The sequence below is a fragment of the Falco naumanni genome, chromosome 1 (genome assembly GCF_017639655.2).
Source record: "Falco naumanni isolate bFalNau1 chromosome 1, bFalNau1.pat, whole genome shotgun sequence".
NCBI classification, from domain to species: domain Eukaryota; kingdom Metazoa; phylum Chordata; class Aves; order Falconiformes; family Falconidae; genus Falco; species Falco naumanni.
Genome location: NC_054054.1, coordinates 51371433 through 51389351, shown reverse-complemented (window position 1 = coordinate 51389351; position 17919 = coordinate 51371433). Strand labels below are relative to the sequence as shown.

The 17919-nt window shown below is 38.6% G+C and overlaps 1 protein-coding gene across 8 annotated transcripts in view; it reads right to left on the bottom strand.

Annotated features, from left to right (window-relative positions):
• LOC121088053 (janus kinase and microtubule-interacting protein 1-like) overlaps positions 1 to 17919 on the bottom strand; it is a 246654-nt gene that overhangs the window by 76010 nt on the left and 152725 nt on the right. For 4 of the 8 annotated variants that reach the window (XM_040593696.1, XM_040593723.1, XM_040593707.1 and 1 more), the window contains exons 1-4: positions 9170 to 11286; positions 6766 to 6917; positions 4505 to 4643; positions 1814 to 2509 (exon numbers count right to left, since the gene is read on the bottom strand). In XM_040593696.1, the coding sequence (XP_040449630.1) occupies positions 1814 to 2509; positions 4505 to 4642 (834 nt within the window). In that variant the 5' untranslated portion in view covers position 4643; positions 6766 to 6917; positions 9170 to 11286. Of the gene's footprint in view, positions 1 to 1813; positions 2510 to 4504; positions 4644 to 6765; positions 6918 to 9169; positions 11316 to 13759; positions 13836 to 16551; positions 16618 to 17919 lie in introns of those variants that run through there. The other 4 variants (XM_040593733.1, XM_040593762.1, XM_040593744.1 and 1 more) reach the window with 2 other exon arrangements.

The following is a 17919-nucleotide window of genomic DNA, read 5'->3' as shown; positions in this document are numbered from 1 at the left end:
AAAGACAACCAGAAATGCAGAAGGCACAAGATCTGATGCTGCTGATGCTATGCACAGCATTTAAGGAATACAACCTACTGTGCAGCAGAACAAAGTAAATGGGTTTAACAAAAATTCTGGCCTGCTCAGTTGTACCAAAGACCCAGTAATCGAGACTCAGTAACCTCCTATGACAACACAGCTGTAAATTTATACTTTGGAAAGAAAAGGTTAGAAAATTTTGTGTAGAGGAAAAAAATAACCTTTTCTTAGGGTACAGTATAGAATAAAAGTTTTGGTCCTGTTTCTTGAAGACTTTTTGGATTAGCCTCAGGCAGTTGGTCAGTTGGTATACTTGGCTTTCATACCTTCAAATAACTCACCATTTATTTTCTCCTTTTCTCAGTTTTCTCAAAGCAACAGGAATTGTCTGCTACTTCTTTCCTGGCTCTGAAAGCCCTCACAGCTCCTGATTTTAGTTGTACCTGTTTACAATTCAGTGCAAGTCCTAGAAATATCTTAAAATATTTTCAAACCTTCTTCTTCATTCTAAGAAAAAGTGAACTCACTAGTTAAAGTAACTGTAGCAATGGTTCAGGCTAAGTATAAAAGTAAGCAACAGCAATTGGTCCTTCTGCCATCTCGGGGCCGCTATGCAGACACGTGCAGTGAGGCACAGCTACACAGAGCTAGCCACACAGGTCACCCATGTGCTGCCCATTACTGCAGGGTGACCTTACTATCTCTCTCACAAAGACAACCTCCTGGAGCTCATTTCTTTGGGGCTGTAGAGCCACTGATAGTACAAAATCACCCATGTCTGCAGAAGTACATTCAACTACTGGGTTAAAAAATTTGCCTTTATTTCTTCTGGCTTTCACAGACAAAAGATTCTCCCTACCTTCTCCCAGTTCTGGAAGTACTCATAATCTGATTGTTCTCCTGTACTAAACGGGTTTTGTTCACACCTATTACCTCTTGGTTAACTGCAGTTAAAATCAGGAGAGCTCTTGGGATATCAGGTCACAATCTGAATGGAGCAGAATGAGTGTGAGGCTTAGCTGGTTTCACTTTATTTAACAAATCCTCGGAATAAAAATACCCTCTACCTCAGTGCATAAAGAATAAAACTTTGTTTGAGTCCTCTGTGTGAACAAGAATTGTTCTTTGTCAGCAAAATGAATTGGCAGAAGCTGAATGCCATACTACAGCATATGCAGAGCTTTCCCATGCAATGCTGGGGCGAAGTGCTTGAAGCAAACAAGTCCTATTCAGTGTATTCAGGGCATATCACAATGCTACGGGGATGCAAACCATTGAATATCTCAAATCACTCCCAGTCATGAATACTGTATCCATCCTCCCTTGTTTACCATTATCCAGAAAATCTCCCAGATGAGATTTATTGTCAGCTGTGCTTTTTTCTTCAGCATTTGGGCATGAATAACATGTGAAAACTCACCCAACCATATGCATACTCCTCCACTGAATGGTGTCCATGACAGAGAGATTTCAGAAGTTCTGGGCTCTACTTCTAGTGCCAATCGAGACCTTTTGCCTTGGGCATGTCATTTAAAAACTTAAGGAGACAAGATTTGTGAAGTGCCCTCAATGTGCACCTAATAGCAACACTGATGCAATGAAGCTCCACCTACTGATTCCAGTGCTGTGAATTAGACACTGTGAAGTACTAATGCATTAACAAAAATAAAGGAAAAAAATGCAGAAGGGAAAAAGCCGCACACTTGCATCTCGATCACACATCTAATGACAAGTGTCATCCAGGGTGATATAAAGACAAAAGCTAATTATATTTTGCCTTATTTTTACTTACCAGGTCAGGACTGTTGTCTCTGTTCTCCAGTCTTGTAAGTTGTGAGTCCTTTTCTTTCTTCTTTTTTGACTTCAAGGTACCTTCATCTTTCAAAGCTCTATTTTCATCCAAAAGCTGTTCTATTTTTTCCTGTAGTTTGATTTCAGACAATTTCAGACTATAAACATGATGGCAAGATTCTTCCAGTTTTCTTCTGAGAAAGTCTTCGGTGTCCTGAGAGCACTGCAGTTCAGTCAGCAGGTCTGCCTGTTCTCTTCTGTTGTCCTCCTCTTTTTCCCTTAAGAACTCCAGATTTTGCTGAAATACCTCGAGGTGGCTTTTCATGTCATGCTCCACATTTTCAATGCAACTTTTCAATTCCTTTAAGTCCACATCAGAGTGTTTATAGCCCTGAGCCCCACTGTATGCTGATTCCAGCTTCTGCTGGAGGTACTGCACCATTCCCTCTTCTAACTCAAATGTCAAAAGAGCAATACGGGCATTAAGATCCAGGACTTGCTTTTCTAGCCTAGATACCTCACCCCGAAGGTAACATTCCCTTTCTCTCAGTGCTGCTGTGTGTTGTCTCTGCCTTTGCTTGTAGTGCTCAAAATACTCTGACTGGCTTTTTATTTCATCTTCTTTTGTCTTCAGCTGCTCCTGAAGCCAATGTAATTTTTCCTTTTGCTTCTTCTCTGACTTTTCTTGGTTTTCAACCTGTAATTTCAGCGAGTTGTATGCTTAACATCACAATAACAAATCTCTTCTTCCTTTATAACTTTTCTTAAATTTACAATTCTACCCTTTTTTTCTGAAAGCTCAGGAATTATATAAGTAGATTTTTTTTAAAAAGCCAGTAAAGTCCTGCATTTGGAGTAAAACCGACCCACTGTTTTGTCCTTTCAGCCACCACTGACACATCTCAGTAGGAAACAAACAAACAAAACACAAACTCACCCATGTCTACTACTACATAAAATACAGGACATGTTTAAACACCTTTTTTGCATGTTCTACAGTCCATATTAAATCAAAAGAAACTTTTGAACTGGAATTCATACAACCAGCTCTGAACTATACAGTAACAGATCCTTAACAGCGACAGCAGCGTAGCACTGCGATGCTACAGGCAGGGAAGCCATGGTTCTATTACAGAAAACAGCACACGCACTTCCCAGAGACCGGGCTTTGCCCTCTGCCCTTCACCCCATACCTGTCAGCTCCATTTATGAACGTCCTGAAAAAGGAGAACAGAACAGATGCCTTTTGAATCAGCTTGAGAAAGACTTTGGTATTTGTGTGTTTGAACACAGAGACACAGTGGTGAAAGATGTCTGTGAAAGACAGAGGCAGCTTTCATGATTCCCATGCTGCCTTCTTGTAAGCACCGTAAGAATCACAAGTATCATAGGGATCTTGTGGCAACTTTGAAGCCAGACTGAAGGCACAGAGGCATTACTGTATTTCTTCAAGGACTCCTTTAGGTCAGTTTTTGATCTTTGGTACTTTCTTGTCTGAGGGGTTCACCAGCAAGGACAGGACAGGAGGAACACTTGGCTGAAATTTTATGCAAAGTCAGGTAGATGTGTGATAATACTTCGTTTGGTTAACTGTTGATGGGAATATATATATATATATATATATATATGTCTAAGCTTGCTGCATGTTGAAAAGTACATTTCACTTTTAATTAAAAAAGCAAAGACTATTCCTTCTTATGAGTCTTGTTGCATGGTACTAGCGTCGTGTCAGAGTATTCAACTTGGACCTAAAATGCTGGGAGAATGAAAGCATATCTTATGATAAACAGAATCAAAAGACGTTGTTTCACTTTCGTGAAAAACTTTCATTCCTTCTCCATTTTCATAGATCACTAAAGTAAAAATACCTGTTGTATGTGTAATTAGCCAACAGCTGACCTTCCGGTTACAAAAGGTTTATGTGAAGTGCTAGCACTTGGGAGAACGGAAGGCTTCCCCCTGCAGAGCCACCAATTTCAGAACAGACACAAGGGAGGGAGTTGGGTTGTGAGGTGGCTGGCCATGGGATGCTCTTGGCAAGGAGGGAGCGGGTCAGCGAAGGGCACCCTGCACAGGAGGGCTCCCACCGGCCGGGCTCTGCAGAGCGGTGGCCCACATGGCAATGCATCACAGGAAAGAAGGTAAGACCCCAACCAACCTGGGAAAGCTGGAAGAGGACACAAAGATAAGCAGGAAGCTTAAGGTGGATGCAGCAGCAGGTGGGGCCCAGCTGGAAAACACGTGAGCAATTCAGGAGTCAGACGACGGGCTGAGCTGCTGCATTTTGTAGGGAAGACAGGCTGTGGTGGTTGTGTGTGCTGTTGCACCGCGTACGCAGGGAATCGAAAGTAACAGAAATGCTTTATTATGGGACTAGAAAGTTCAAGCCTGACCCAGGGAGGAGTAGTCTGAGCAGATTCTGGGGAGGAGGAAGGAAGTGGCAGCATATATCTCCAAGATCAAGGGCCCAAATGAGAGGAATAACGGTAGTGCTGTCAAAGATGTCAGAGAAAAAGAAAGTGGCAGGAAAAAAGACCGAAATTTCTTCTGATTCCTCTGGTTGTAGAAAAAGAGAAAGGCTGAGTTGATTTACTGCTTAAAAACAGAGAGGTCACTGGAGATGAGGTTGACTTATAAATTATTACCACAAAGAAAAGCTAAACTAGGTCATTTGAAACAATATCCTCCTCACCCAGCTGATCAGGTCCTTCTGAATGTTTCGCAGTTTCCCTTTAACACGAACATTTGCATTTTCAACCTGGTGCAACTTCACATTTAGTTGATTGATCATCACAAGAAGTGTTCTGTGTGAGAGCTCCAGCTCTTTCATCCTGGGATAGTGAGAATGAAGATCTTTGCTAAGTAAATACTACACAGTACAGTTCCAGATGGATAGGCAGTCATCAACATAAGCAAATAATTTACAAGACCAATGTTCGCTAAAGCTTGACATACTATATGAAGTAACAACTTACCATAAAGACAAGCACAACACTTTGGTCTCTACATGTATCTGATCATTATTAATCCTATGATTAATAAAAATAATAATTATATAAGATTTTATTAACCAAAGGATTAACAAATTTTATGATTGCAGTAAATACTTTCCATAAAAATTAAAATTGCGTGTAACCTACAAGTAACTATGTCTTTTAGTAACCAAAGGGAACACAGCTGACTTGTACCATACCTTCAATAGGTACTGAAACCTAGGATGCATGGTTGTATTGACCCTATCCACAAAGCTGGATTTTGACAAAATACAGGTTTGCTTCACCTGTTGCTATTAAAATGGTGGTGTAAGATGATGTGGTGTGATGTGATGGGGTTCCTCTGCAAAGGAGGAATACCTAAGATAATCTTATGAGAGCAAGCCTCAAGTTTCCTTTAGGTTTTCCTTCCCTTTTCAGCCTCCACATCAACATTTTCTCAATGCCTTATTTGTGAGTTTCAAAAAATCCTTTTCTTGTTAAGGAAAATCTTTTCCCCAGCCTCTCATCTCCTGCACAGGCACTACAGCCTCCTCTTTTCTTATCTCAGAGGCACACATATTACCCCCTGTACCCCTCAAGACTGCGCTGTACCATATCTTCTTCCTTGCATTTTCTTCATCCAACCTTCAACAGCCTTCCACGTGGCTGCCCTGCTCAATCCTATCTTCTAGGTTTGTCTTACTGCCCCTACCTGCCAACATTTCCCACTACCTCCATCCCAGCATGACAACGCCACCTTCATTCAAAAAGCTCACATAAAAACATACTTATGAAGCAACAGGATTAAGATAGAAAACACATCATTAAATAAGTACCTACTCATGTATCAAAGTAAACCTGACAATGTCTTCCTCACTGCAGACAGGCACTGCACAACTGACCACTGGTATCAAAGGAAACTGGGCCACATCAGCCCAAAACTCTGCCCTCATTTGTTACAGCTGCTGACTCTTCTTCTCTGTTTCTGAAAATAGTTGCACCTTCCATATAATTCCTTGTCCCATCTGTCTGCGCTTCAGCCACAAGAACTTCAGGCACAGGATTTCTTCTCTTTCTACTTGCTAGCCAAGATCCTTGAAAATAGGCTTCCTAGATCCCAGACAAGTTTCAGCTGGTCGTTTGCTCTCCTTGAACTGTTCTCTCATATTTTCTTTTGGTTTTAAATAAAGTTCTTCCTGTCTTCCCTTCCCCAAAATCTTTATTAAAATAGACCTATTTTTACAAAAGCTTCAATTTCAAAAAAGATTCGTTATTATTTTGACAAAAAGCCCATTATCAAAACATTTCTGGCCAAATCCCTTGATGAATCAAAGCATTAGGAAATTATACAAGTAACTATTTTGAATGCCATTTATATTTTGTGTCCTTTTAACTATTTGGCTTTCTTTAGAACAGTGCAGTTGCTGACTATGAAAACCTTGATCTTATTATTCTAGTCAACTACATAATTAATGCTTAATGGCACCTTTAGCTACTGTGATGATTAGAATTAACATACTAAACTAGATGAAGCTTTCTGAAACAAGGATTTTTTTTTTGTTTTTCAACACAAAATTCCAAATTAACTCTTAACTTGTAAAAAGGAAAGGGATATATTTTCCAAACAGAATTTACACCTAATTAATATTTACAAATGAAATATCCTGAGGAAGCTGTCTGGTTATTTGCAACAAGATTTTAGATCATGCTGATTCAAGTGTATATATATATATAGATAAATATAAGCATTAGGTAAAACTGATTTAAGTAATAATAAAAAATAATGAATATCGCATTTCTATTCTGACAGCCACAATAAACACATATACATGCATCTTATCAGGCACTCAAAAAACACATAAATGTCTTCTTTTTGCTAGCTTTACATGTATCATTTGACAGCCAGTACATGGAGCAAAGAAAAGAGTACATTTGTCACATCACATTAATTTTGAATGCAAACCCCCCTTTTATTTACCTATTTCTTAGGACAGAATCTGATTCCACATAGTCCTCTAGAACACCTTTCAGTTTTTGCTCCAGCTTCTCCAGCTTTTTTATTCTGAGGTTTAAATTCTTTTCTTCAGCACTGTTTACTCGTTCATCAGGTATGCTTGCATCTTCTAATTCCTGGAAAATCCAGGAAGTATCAATTTGAACACTGAAATTTAGGATATCAAACCCTTCATTGCTAGGTTTTTTAATGCAGTAACAAAATTCTTGTTCTCTCACAGATGAAGGATCCATGATGAAAAAAGCCCAAATTATTAGGATCTCAATGTACTGCAGTCTAAGCATGCAATAAGAGTCTAAGTGTCTGATGATCAAATGAACAGTCCTTCTTGATTCTGTACACATTTATTATTTATGAAAGAGTCTCCTTTCATTAGCCCCAAAGTAATTCAGCATGTATGAAAGGAGTTGCAGTTCACAACATGAGATCTCCATAAAAGATTCAATTAGACTAATTCATGAAGGAATTGGGGTTCAAAGTTTGAAGAGGATAATTTTCTACTAAATTATTTCATAAAATTCAGTATGTTTACTTTAAAAAATGTACTTATTTTGGATAAATGTATGATTTGTTTATTGTTTCGAGATAGAAAATTAAAAAAGGATATTTCCTATTCAAAAGGCAATCTATGACTATTTCAGAGAAACATTAAGTATTTTTAACTGGTATTTTGGAATTCTGCATTCAGTATTTTACTGACAAGTCTACTTCACCTCTGACAGGTTATGAAACCATGCCTAGAAGGAATTTTTGAATTCGGGCTTGGGAAGACAAGCTAAAATTGGCCCTTTTCTTTGCCTCTTTTAGCTGTAGCTCTAAAAGTTCTTCACCCTGCAGTTCATCTTCATTTAGCGAAACTCCCTTCAGAAAGCATGGTCCTGTAACTGGAATCTGTGAAATGCCTTTACTTTTGCCACGTTTGTATTAATTTGGAAGTGGATATGTAATTGGAATTCAACCACTGAGTTTGGACCTATTCTCCAGGAAATAATGTAATTAATTTTTCTTTTTTTTTTTTTTTAAACAAATGATGAATCTATAGGGCAAAGAAGAAGAAAAAGTAGAATACGTCTTTGCCACCAAAGAGCATAAAATAGCACAAAATCAGTACAAAAAGAATAAACACACAATTCTTCTCTTGTCCCATGTTTTGATGTGTACTTTTCACACATATGGTGAATTACCTAAAATTTTACTTTTTTGGCCAGTTGTATCACTCACTGCCCTTATGTCAGCCACACAAGGACCTAGAGCTGAAAAGTTTCAGCCACTCCTCAGCGCCTTGAGAAGCAATGATAGGTAAAAGCTACAAGTGTAGAAAGATAAAGTATAAATCCACATGGACAACAAAGTTCAAACCACTTTGGAACCTTCTCTAGATTTACCAAGCCCAGTCCCTTCTCAGACACCATGCACTCCTTGAGACCTGTAAACATAATCATGGCTCCCCCCATGCCTGTGTAATTTCCCAAATGGAACAGGACCTTCAATTTCAAGCTCCTTGAGACACTAATGCTTTGCCTGTACTTATGATTTGTAAAGTGAATAGACGTTCTGCTCCCTGACAATGGGCATCCCTGAACACCACTGCAGAAGGAATATATAATCATAGTGGACATAATTACTCTGCTCATTAACAATTTAAAGTGGAAGCCAGATTGCCATTTTCAACTGTGCCCCAGCCTAATATCCTACTCCCAAGTTGTAAAAAAAATATAATTCTTAGTGGTATCATTTGCAGAAAGTAGCCAATAGATTAAAGCAGTGATGACGGAGCAGGCAGGAACAAATTGACACTTAAAATCATTACACTGATTTCTACTGACATATTTCTAGTACGCGCTCTTGTTTGTAAGTGCACTTTTATTCATTGATATAATGAAAGTTAATACGATAATTTCTAAAGTTGTTCTCAAACCTCACAATCCATTAGGCTCTACAATTCTTATGCTTCAACCTGAAAACTACCGAGTACTTCAGCATTAACCCAGGAAAGCTGTTACCACTGATACCAGAAATGAGAAAATTATTGTTTCCTTCTTTGCTTATACAGCTGGGACAGATGATTTTAAAGCTGTGTCACAGAAAATGAAAATCAGGCCCAGGGTCTTGCATGGACCAAAACTACTCAGTTAACACACCTTTCCCAGCTCTATAATAGACACCAATATGCAACAGATAATAGGACTGGAATGATAACCACAGCTTTCCAAAACTATAAGTCCTGCTGGCTCAGTGCAGAATAAAACCATCATGAGTATCATGGGCAATGTCACCCAAATCAGCCAGTTTCTCTGAGAAAACTGTCACATGTGAATTACAGCGTAACAAATGCATTTAAAAAAATAGGAAATGAAACTTCTCATACCTTTTCTGGTTTGTAACAAGACCATCCCCCATCTCTGCAGTGCGCTTACCGCTGCAGCCACGTGCTCCGACCATCCAGCATTTGGGCTTATACTTTCCTCCCCAAAGAAGTAATGAGCAAAACCATGTCTACGCGAAGAAAGTGTTTCTCTGCCGAGTGAATCACACTTTCCACTTTCTGTTCCTTCATCAGCACCTGGTTTGGTTATCTCCAGCTCTGTTTAACTCCTCTTGTAGTCCTTCTCTTCAGGGCAATGCCAAAACTCCTTCTGCAGTGAAGGCTTCATTTTCCCACATTCTGTCATCACATCGCTAAAAGCTTTAACTAAAACATGACAAACCTCTATTTGAAAACACATTCTCTAAATGCTCGTTCCTTTTGAACAACACATTGTGAGCGATACATTCTTTTGGGGATTCAGTTTCCAGACTTCTGCACGGTCCTTGTTCCCAATGTAAGTTGTGCTTTGTATCAGGACACAGGGTTATTCAGACCCTCGCACAAGCCACAGTTTGCTGCATCTGACCGAATTAATCTTGCGGAGTGCCTCGGCTCCTGCTGCAGGTAAATGACCTTGTCCGGTGATTCTCTGTGAAGAGCACAGCTCTGGTCTTACTTCAGAGCTTAAAAATTATCTGAGAAAACTGGCGGCTTCTGAGGCTGCTTCCTGCACCTTCAGCAGTGAGATATTCTGTTGCCGTGACAAATCTTTTCCTCAGCTTTCTTTGTGCTGCCATGATTGTTCTTTGCCTTATGTTATTTTTTTCAATCATAATTTCCACTTTCTGTGATGTATTATTGTATCTTATTCTACCTTATATTCATGTTGGAGTTCAGTGTGTCCGTGGGAGCAGACCTGTTTCTCTGTAGCTTTCTTTTCTATGTAGCCCTTTTAATAAAAGATGATTTTCAAAAAAATGTGAGGGAGGAGAAAGTTATCTTTTAATATTGTGCTCTTGATACTTTGATTGCCTCAACATTCCAGAAATAATTAAAATAATCTATTTTTTCATATTGCCTTTCCAGCTCTGAAACAATCCGCTTTTCCCGCTTTGAAAGAAAAGCCTAATCTTTTTGGATTATCTAAGCATTCTCCATCTTAAACAACTTTTTTCAACCTTCATTTTTTCAATCTGTGCTTCACCATGTGCTTGCAGTTCAGGTGATCCATGTTCTTGACTGTTTATCTACTTCAGTGGGTTGAGGTTGTGCCATTTTTGCTTCCTGGTAGCTACTCCCAACATTTTTTTATTTCACCTGGAAGGATGCCATAATTTCCAAATACCTATTTACAACTACATCTCTGTTTATCACATTTGTCTACACATCCGCTTCTTCAAGCCCCTCTTTCTTCTTGAAGAGATAACTAAACACAGCACATCATGAGTTCTCTTTTCCTGACCTCTCAGGCCACCTCTGGATCTCCCATTCTCCCAGTGCTATTTGACAACTTATTGCCTTAATTTTTAAGAAACATTCAAAAAATCATCTCTCCCATGCAGTTCTTACTCACTTCAAAGTTTTCTTCATTCAATCTACCATCTTGCCTTTCTCCAAAACCCATCTCTTCTCCATCTGTGGTTTTCCAATTTATGAATTTAATATGAATTTTACCGCTGTGGGGTTATAAATCTCTATTCGTTTTGAACTTTGAACAGTTTTTTTCCTGTCAGCTATTTACTATAGAGAACTTACTGTCAAACACTTAGCTTTTTTTATATAGATATTAAAAAGGAGATTCTGTGTTTCCTGGGTGAAATGCAAACCACATTTGTTGAAAGCATGCAGTATGGAGACAAAAATCTCAGTACTGTAGGAAAACCATTTGGTAGGTGACAGTTCACATAGCAGCCAGTAATTGCACTTGTAATTTTTCCAGTGTTTGGTTGGTGTGAGAGTGTAAATTCTGTTTAGATTTTTTTCAGTGTTTATGATGTGCTGGTCCTTATTTGATTATCAAACCATTCCAGCTTGAAGCTACATCTTTAAAAAAATCTCTAATTTTAAATTCAAATATTTTGCAGCTTCAAGTATTATGCAAACTCTTTTATGAAAAAAAATGCACCAATTTAAAGCTGCTCAATAAATATTTTCTGTGTTTTTGCACGTGGATTCATCTGTTCACTCCATAGGTTCTTTTAATAGCCTGTATACGAACCAAAACCCAAAAACAAAACAGAAAACAAAAACAAAACAAAGAAAAAGTCTGATGAGCTTTAGATAGATTACATTAATTTAGAAATAAGTGTTGGCATCCAGCCCTGATTTCACAGACACCACAACCTCTTTCTAAAAGTTTTACATCGGTTTCAAAATAAACAAGAATCAACGTTCCTGTCAGTAAAGTGCCTGGTTTGCCTTGAAATAATGAACAATGTTCAAGAGTCCAACTATAGTTAAGTCTCTTCAAATAGGCTTAGCTGTGTCACATTCATCAGGACAGATTAACCTCTGGCAAAACGAACTAAAGGAAATTGCCCTCCGGACTAGCACCACAATATGATGTGCACTCCTGGAAACTTGAGAGCTGAGTAGCTACATGGCTACACAGTCATTATCCCTGTGTTATCCCCTCAAAATTCTTGTCACCAACCTTGAATCTAACCACTAAAATAGTTGCTGTTAACAGGAAGGACAGCAGGTTATATCTGCACAATGTATTTTCTGGAGACTAAGTATACTTGTAATTTTTATTTTTTTTAATATTTTTTTCCCCCAAAGAAGACTCATAATACCATCAGCTATATCAGCAACGAAGCCTACAGATCAGACCTAAGCCTTGAATTCATACTATTTCAAAGTATTTTAAATGGCATTTCAAAAATACTGGTGATCTCACTGTTGAATGTTTATAAAGTGTCTCTAAACTTGGCCAGTATACTTTTCACAGTATTTAGAAACAAATATATTCATCCAGATGTTAGCACCTCTAACTGGAACTGCAGTCAAAAAGCTAGTTGAAACTCCAAAGACAACAGTTTGGTAACTTCCTTTAACATTACTCTTCAACTCTTTCAAATTCAATAATTACTATTACATTAACCAAAACAGCACCTGTCCTTTCCAATCTCCACAGAACAGAAAATTCAGCTCAAACTGCGGTAAGGTGAATGATGTATCACAAGGCTTCTCCTTTCCTCACACACAGCTCTATAAGCATATGCTCAATCTTTGACAAAATAAAGGAAATTTCAAAAGGAATGCCCAAAATGCTGTAAAAATATTGCTCAATTTCAACACCCATCTAGCAACCAAAAGAAAGCTACTGTAACAAATCAGTAATACCCTCAAGACTACATCCCACCCATCATTTTATTGCAAAATATAAACCACATGCAGCAACGCTAGTAATGAGAGACCAGAGCCAGTTCCCAAGAGCATCAGCAGAAAGATGATAACAACATAGTGGGAGCTGAATAAACCTCCAAAAGAGCCCATAATACAGGTCTGATTTCTCAAAAGTGATCTGGGCAGAAGAAAATACTGGTTCAAGCTTAATGTAAGGTAAATATAATAGCTTTTTTGGGTAACTTGTTATCATGCTCCTTCATCCTACAGTAGTTGATAACATTTCAACGGGGTTGATTATGTGCATCTCCTACTATGAGTGGATTCCATGAACATAATTCACAACAAATTCCAAAGAAGAAAAAACTTGGAAAAACTGTAAAGGTAAAAACATTGTGTATTTTCAGTTTTAAAGACCCCACAAAACGAAACAACAGCAATAACAAAACCAGTGTAAATATTCAATAGTTTTAAACCACAACTTAATCCTCTAACAGTTAGATCGTTGAGTTGCCATCCTTATGCAAAGGCAGTGTGCAACTGGCATTGCTCCAGGGAAGAGAGCTAGAACAGATTTTCTAAGTTGTATTTCCCTCCTGCGTGAAAGGTGAGCACTACTGCTATAGCTTCCACTACAGCTAAAGAAATTCACTGTCTTTTGCATTGAGCTGAAAGATCAGAACACTGGAAAACATAGTGGGAATGATGGTAGCATATCAAGGGAGAGCCATAGAGGTTTCTTATCCTTGCTCTTTCCGTGTTGTGTGGGCACATGGAAGGCCAGTCACATTGCAACCTTCTCATTGTCTCATAAAAGGGAAATCAGGTTATTACTTCCTAAGTTATTCTGTGGCCTTAAGGATCTTGAGGAGGTAAAATGAAACCCTTTTTCTGTATGGGTGTTGATGCTTACAGGGCTTTTTAGAAAACAAAACTGAAAACCAAATAGTGTCCATCACCTCTCTATCTGGCATGACAGAAGGTAGGATCCTACAGCAATACCTGAACTTTTAGAAAAAATGTACCTGCTCTGCAGAACTGAAAAACACCCACTGCAGTTAGGGCAGTCAGTATCTTAGGATGCAAAATCATTTCTCGTTGAAAACCCAGTAGCTTTCTGTAGAGGTCTAGGAAGGTAACTGAAGGCATCTGAGTCAGATTTTATAGGTGAGTCTTCCTCTCTGTGCAAGCAAAACCAGCATACCCTCCCCCATGGCTTCATGGTCTTATGAAGATAATTCTCAAACACGGCAAAATCTAAGAGTTAAAAAATAAGTACAAAGAGATATAAAGAATACCAACCACATGTCTTGGCTCAGTTGTGTCATCAAGGCCACAGAATGAATGCTAGTGAAAAAAACAAAAAAAGGAACAAAAACTATAACATAAGATCAAAAGAAAATGAGGAAAAAAGAAAAGAAAAAAGATGTAAGATATGTAATATGAAACCCAATGACATTATAGCAGTTAGTCTTATATCAATATTAATTGAGTTGATCTGGAAGAGAGATACAGTATACCAATCTTACTCTAAAAGGGTAACGGTACAGAATTCAGTATTTGAGGGCAGCTTTACAAATGGTAACTTTTTGGACTATGTAACTTCAGAAATATTAGGCTTGGCTTTGTGACTCAGCTAAGCAAGTACTCATAATTACACACCTGAAAGCTTTCCTGAACCAGGACTTACCAAGCCAAGGGCACAAACTAAATGCAACATAAATGGTAGAGAATCAGTTATGAGAAAAGCATGATGTGTTTAAACAGCACTTGTTCCTTACATAACAACTCGTAGAATAAAATTCAAATTCTACATCATTATTTTGTATAGCCTTTAGAAGCAAGGCAGTTTGCTAAAGAATTTATAGGGCAAAAATACTGTCATCCTTATGTTCTGATTTGACAGAATTTTACATAAAACTCAGAAATTGAATCCATTCCTAAAGGAAAATAAAAAGCCATACTCATGACACTTTAAGTGGCACATTGTCCTTAGCTACAACAAGCAGTGAGACTCAGCTATAAACACTGCTTCAGAAGCAGAAGACTTCTTTCCACAGAAATAATTGTGCTCAGTATCAGCAGCATGTAGGTGTCAGTCTGCACCCACTGACATATTAAACCTTCAGAAGAAGAATGAGGTAGAAGTATATCATTCATTGATTCTCTGACAACACAACCTTCCTTTGGGCAGTCAAATTCAGAGTGGGATTTAATCCCAAGGAAAAAAAAATCAACTGTAATACAGATAGACGGAATCCCTCCACCCATCAAGGACTTGAAAGTTAATAGAAAATGATGAAGCTTTTTTGAGCTCCTGCTAATGTAACATTAAGGCAAAGAGAACGATAATCATTTTAACTCATTACCAGCTTTCTGCTAAGCTTGTGGTTAAGCTGTTTCTTTTCCAATACTTTTCTGCATCCATTTGACTGATGAACCAGCACAAATAACGTTAACTTCCATTTTCAAAATTAGCAGTCTGTCAAATCCAATACCTACTCTGTAAAGTGTAATGGTAGTGCATTAAGCGTATTTTGGCAATAGCAACATCTAGAGATTTTGGTGCTTTAAAATAGGTGGATAAACACCACTATTAGCAATAATTAACATGCAGAGATATCATCAATCCCTCAAGATTTCTCTGCTTTGAGGAGTTAACTGCAGCATCTTAGACATCACTGGCTGTTAGGCACGAACAGCTACAGGTATAGGAGGGGTCCAGGGCAGCAGAGGGCAAAGGCAGCAAAAGAGCCCTTTAAGGAGGGGATACTGGCTCTGTTTCTCTGCTAGTGGAAACATGGATCACTGTCTTCCCGATGGATGCAGACAGACTAGCCCCAGCCAGGGAGTATTGGGGGTGTTGTACAGTGACAATTAGCAACAGCAGCAGACAGCCCAGCTTCACATGGCTCTTCTGGCTCTTCCACACACCCAGCCTGGTATCGCAGTTCAAAGGGTGCAAGACCAGGTACTGCTGAGGGGAAACAACTCCTGTGGGAGCAGAAGGGGTCAAGGAAGCTGTTGAGGGAATTGGAGTAGCTGTTAGAAGTGCAATACCCCCAGAGGGTGACACAGGGAGGACTGCCACATCCAGAGAGCAGATGGACAGTGAAATTAGTGAAGGGTGAGGAAGAAACTTTCCTACACCCAGCGAACTGCTCCCCAAAGCCTCTCTCAGTTCTGCAAATCCCACTGACCTCTTCCAACTCCCATTCAGAGTCCTTCAAAAGCCTCTGTTTGGTTGTTTTACCCCATTCTGATCCCAAAATAAAAAAAAACACACCAATGACTGAAAAGTCCACTAACTTCTCCATTCAGGCCAACAGCAGGTTTATGTAGGATTAGATACCCATATGTACTGGAAACAAGGAATCTTAGGTAATGTGACTCATCTTGGGACATGGGACTGCTTTAGCAAAAGCAACATAACTAAAACACTTTGCTAGGGCTTAGAGTAAGTAAGACTCATTGTCAGCCCCTGACCTGCAGAACAGCCTGAACTCCACAGACATGGGAAACACTTGAGCCCATGGTCTAGGAACCTCATGCCATCTCTTGCTTGGGACCACAGGGACCAAAATACACTTGCCATTTTAAGCCTTAGAGTTTCTTCAAAAGAGGAGAAAATTTGGATCTGGGATATTAATCTGGAACTTGTTGCTATCTTAAAGCAAGAATTTTTTTTTTGTTTGTAATATTTGTCACATGCACCTCATTAATTTTCAATACTTGCAAGTTTTACAAAGCAATGTTATCTAAAAGCAGGGCTCAGCTAACCAATTCTGTCAGAGACAAATCTTTATGTTGTTTCTTGGTCTAAACCACAGCTAATCCTCCCCCTTCTACTCTAATGTTTTTCCAGACCCCTTGATTCCTTTCTGTACTTGCTAGAAAACCCAGACAGCAAATAATTTTGAGCAGATTAGGGATGGAGCTTCATTTCATGCAGCAATGAGTTGAACTCAAATTTTATCTTTTTTTAAAATAGATTTCATGATACTAGGTTAAGCACTATTAACATCAATGCAACAGAGAAAACTAAATTAGTATGTGGAAAAAAAGCCATTGGCATTGCCTAGGCATTTATTTACCTTTTCCTCAATTTCTTTGAGTTGCCTCTTTTGAAGTTCTATTTTATCTTCTAGTTCTCGAATTCGCTGGAATAGAAAAAGAAAAATAGACATTTTAATATATAATTTGAAAAGTATATCGATCAAAAAGATAAGAAATAGATTACAAATTAAGGTAAGAAATGCCTATTATTAATGCAACACTTCCTTTACACTTACATGAGGCATGTCCCTGGCAGGTTTGCTCCATGTTTCAGTGAAACCATGGCATCTTAAACAAGCTACACATTCAGAACATCATGTTTACTACTAGGAAGTCTACTCATCAGTAATCATTAATCACAGTTTCAACATATACACACAGACAATTCCAATTAGCACCACAACTCTTAGAAGTTCAAAACTACTTTCTCTGCAACTGCCAGAAGTTTTTCTACTTACCTAGACAGCAGCAGATCATATTATTACATTTCATTTTAACTCTTTATTTTCCTTTCTTATAAAGCATAACTATGCTTCTGGCATAGTCACCACATAGCAGAAAAACAGCAGACATGGATTTTCAGTTTATCACCAAGACACCGTCAAGAAATTCCGCTCCATCCTATTACCAGAGCCACCTCCCACCAGAGAGAATGTCCCCTTCAGCATAGTTCTCTGTATTTTTAAGGATTTTCCTTGTTCATCTCTACAAAATTTCTCAAAAAATATGACTGTTGTTGGGCCCACATATCTTAATTCAGTCCCCTTGTTTCCTTTCTGTAAGTTATGCTTTTTTGTTATTATTTTTATTTTCCTGGGCTTCTACCCTAAAAAAGATGCATTTCATTACACTTTTAGTACATTGTACTTGTTATAGATAGTGTAGGTTCATAAATTATTTTCTTTTTTACAGGCAGAAACATGGAATCTCCTACTAACAGCCACTAGGAATTGAGGAGCAACTTCATACTGTCACCTTCTTTTGAGAGAACTACCTGACCTCTGCCTGGCCTACAACAGCTAAAGCTATTAACAGTTCCTTAACTTTCAAAGAGAAATTATCACCTACTGTAATTTCTATGCATTGGTCAATAAAATGAACGTAGCAGCTACTGCACCACTGCCGAATTATTTTATTACTCCCAAACTGATTTGAACAATAGTATCTCTTTCAAAACAGCATCCAATCATTACTTACAAACCTGTGCAAGCAACTGATGTCGATAGTTGATTACCTCCATTCAGCTCAAAGACCTCAGACAGTAAGAAATGCTCAACACTCACAGCAGCCCAGGACAGCTGCAGCAAGGCATCAGCTGATCCAGTAACCATGGGCTTGAAAACTGGAAATCTAACCTGGAGCTCCCTCAACGATGAGGTACAGCCAACGCTGCAGTTCACTTTTCC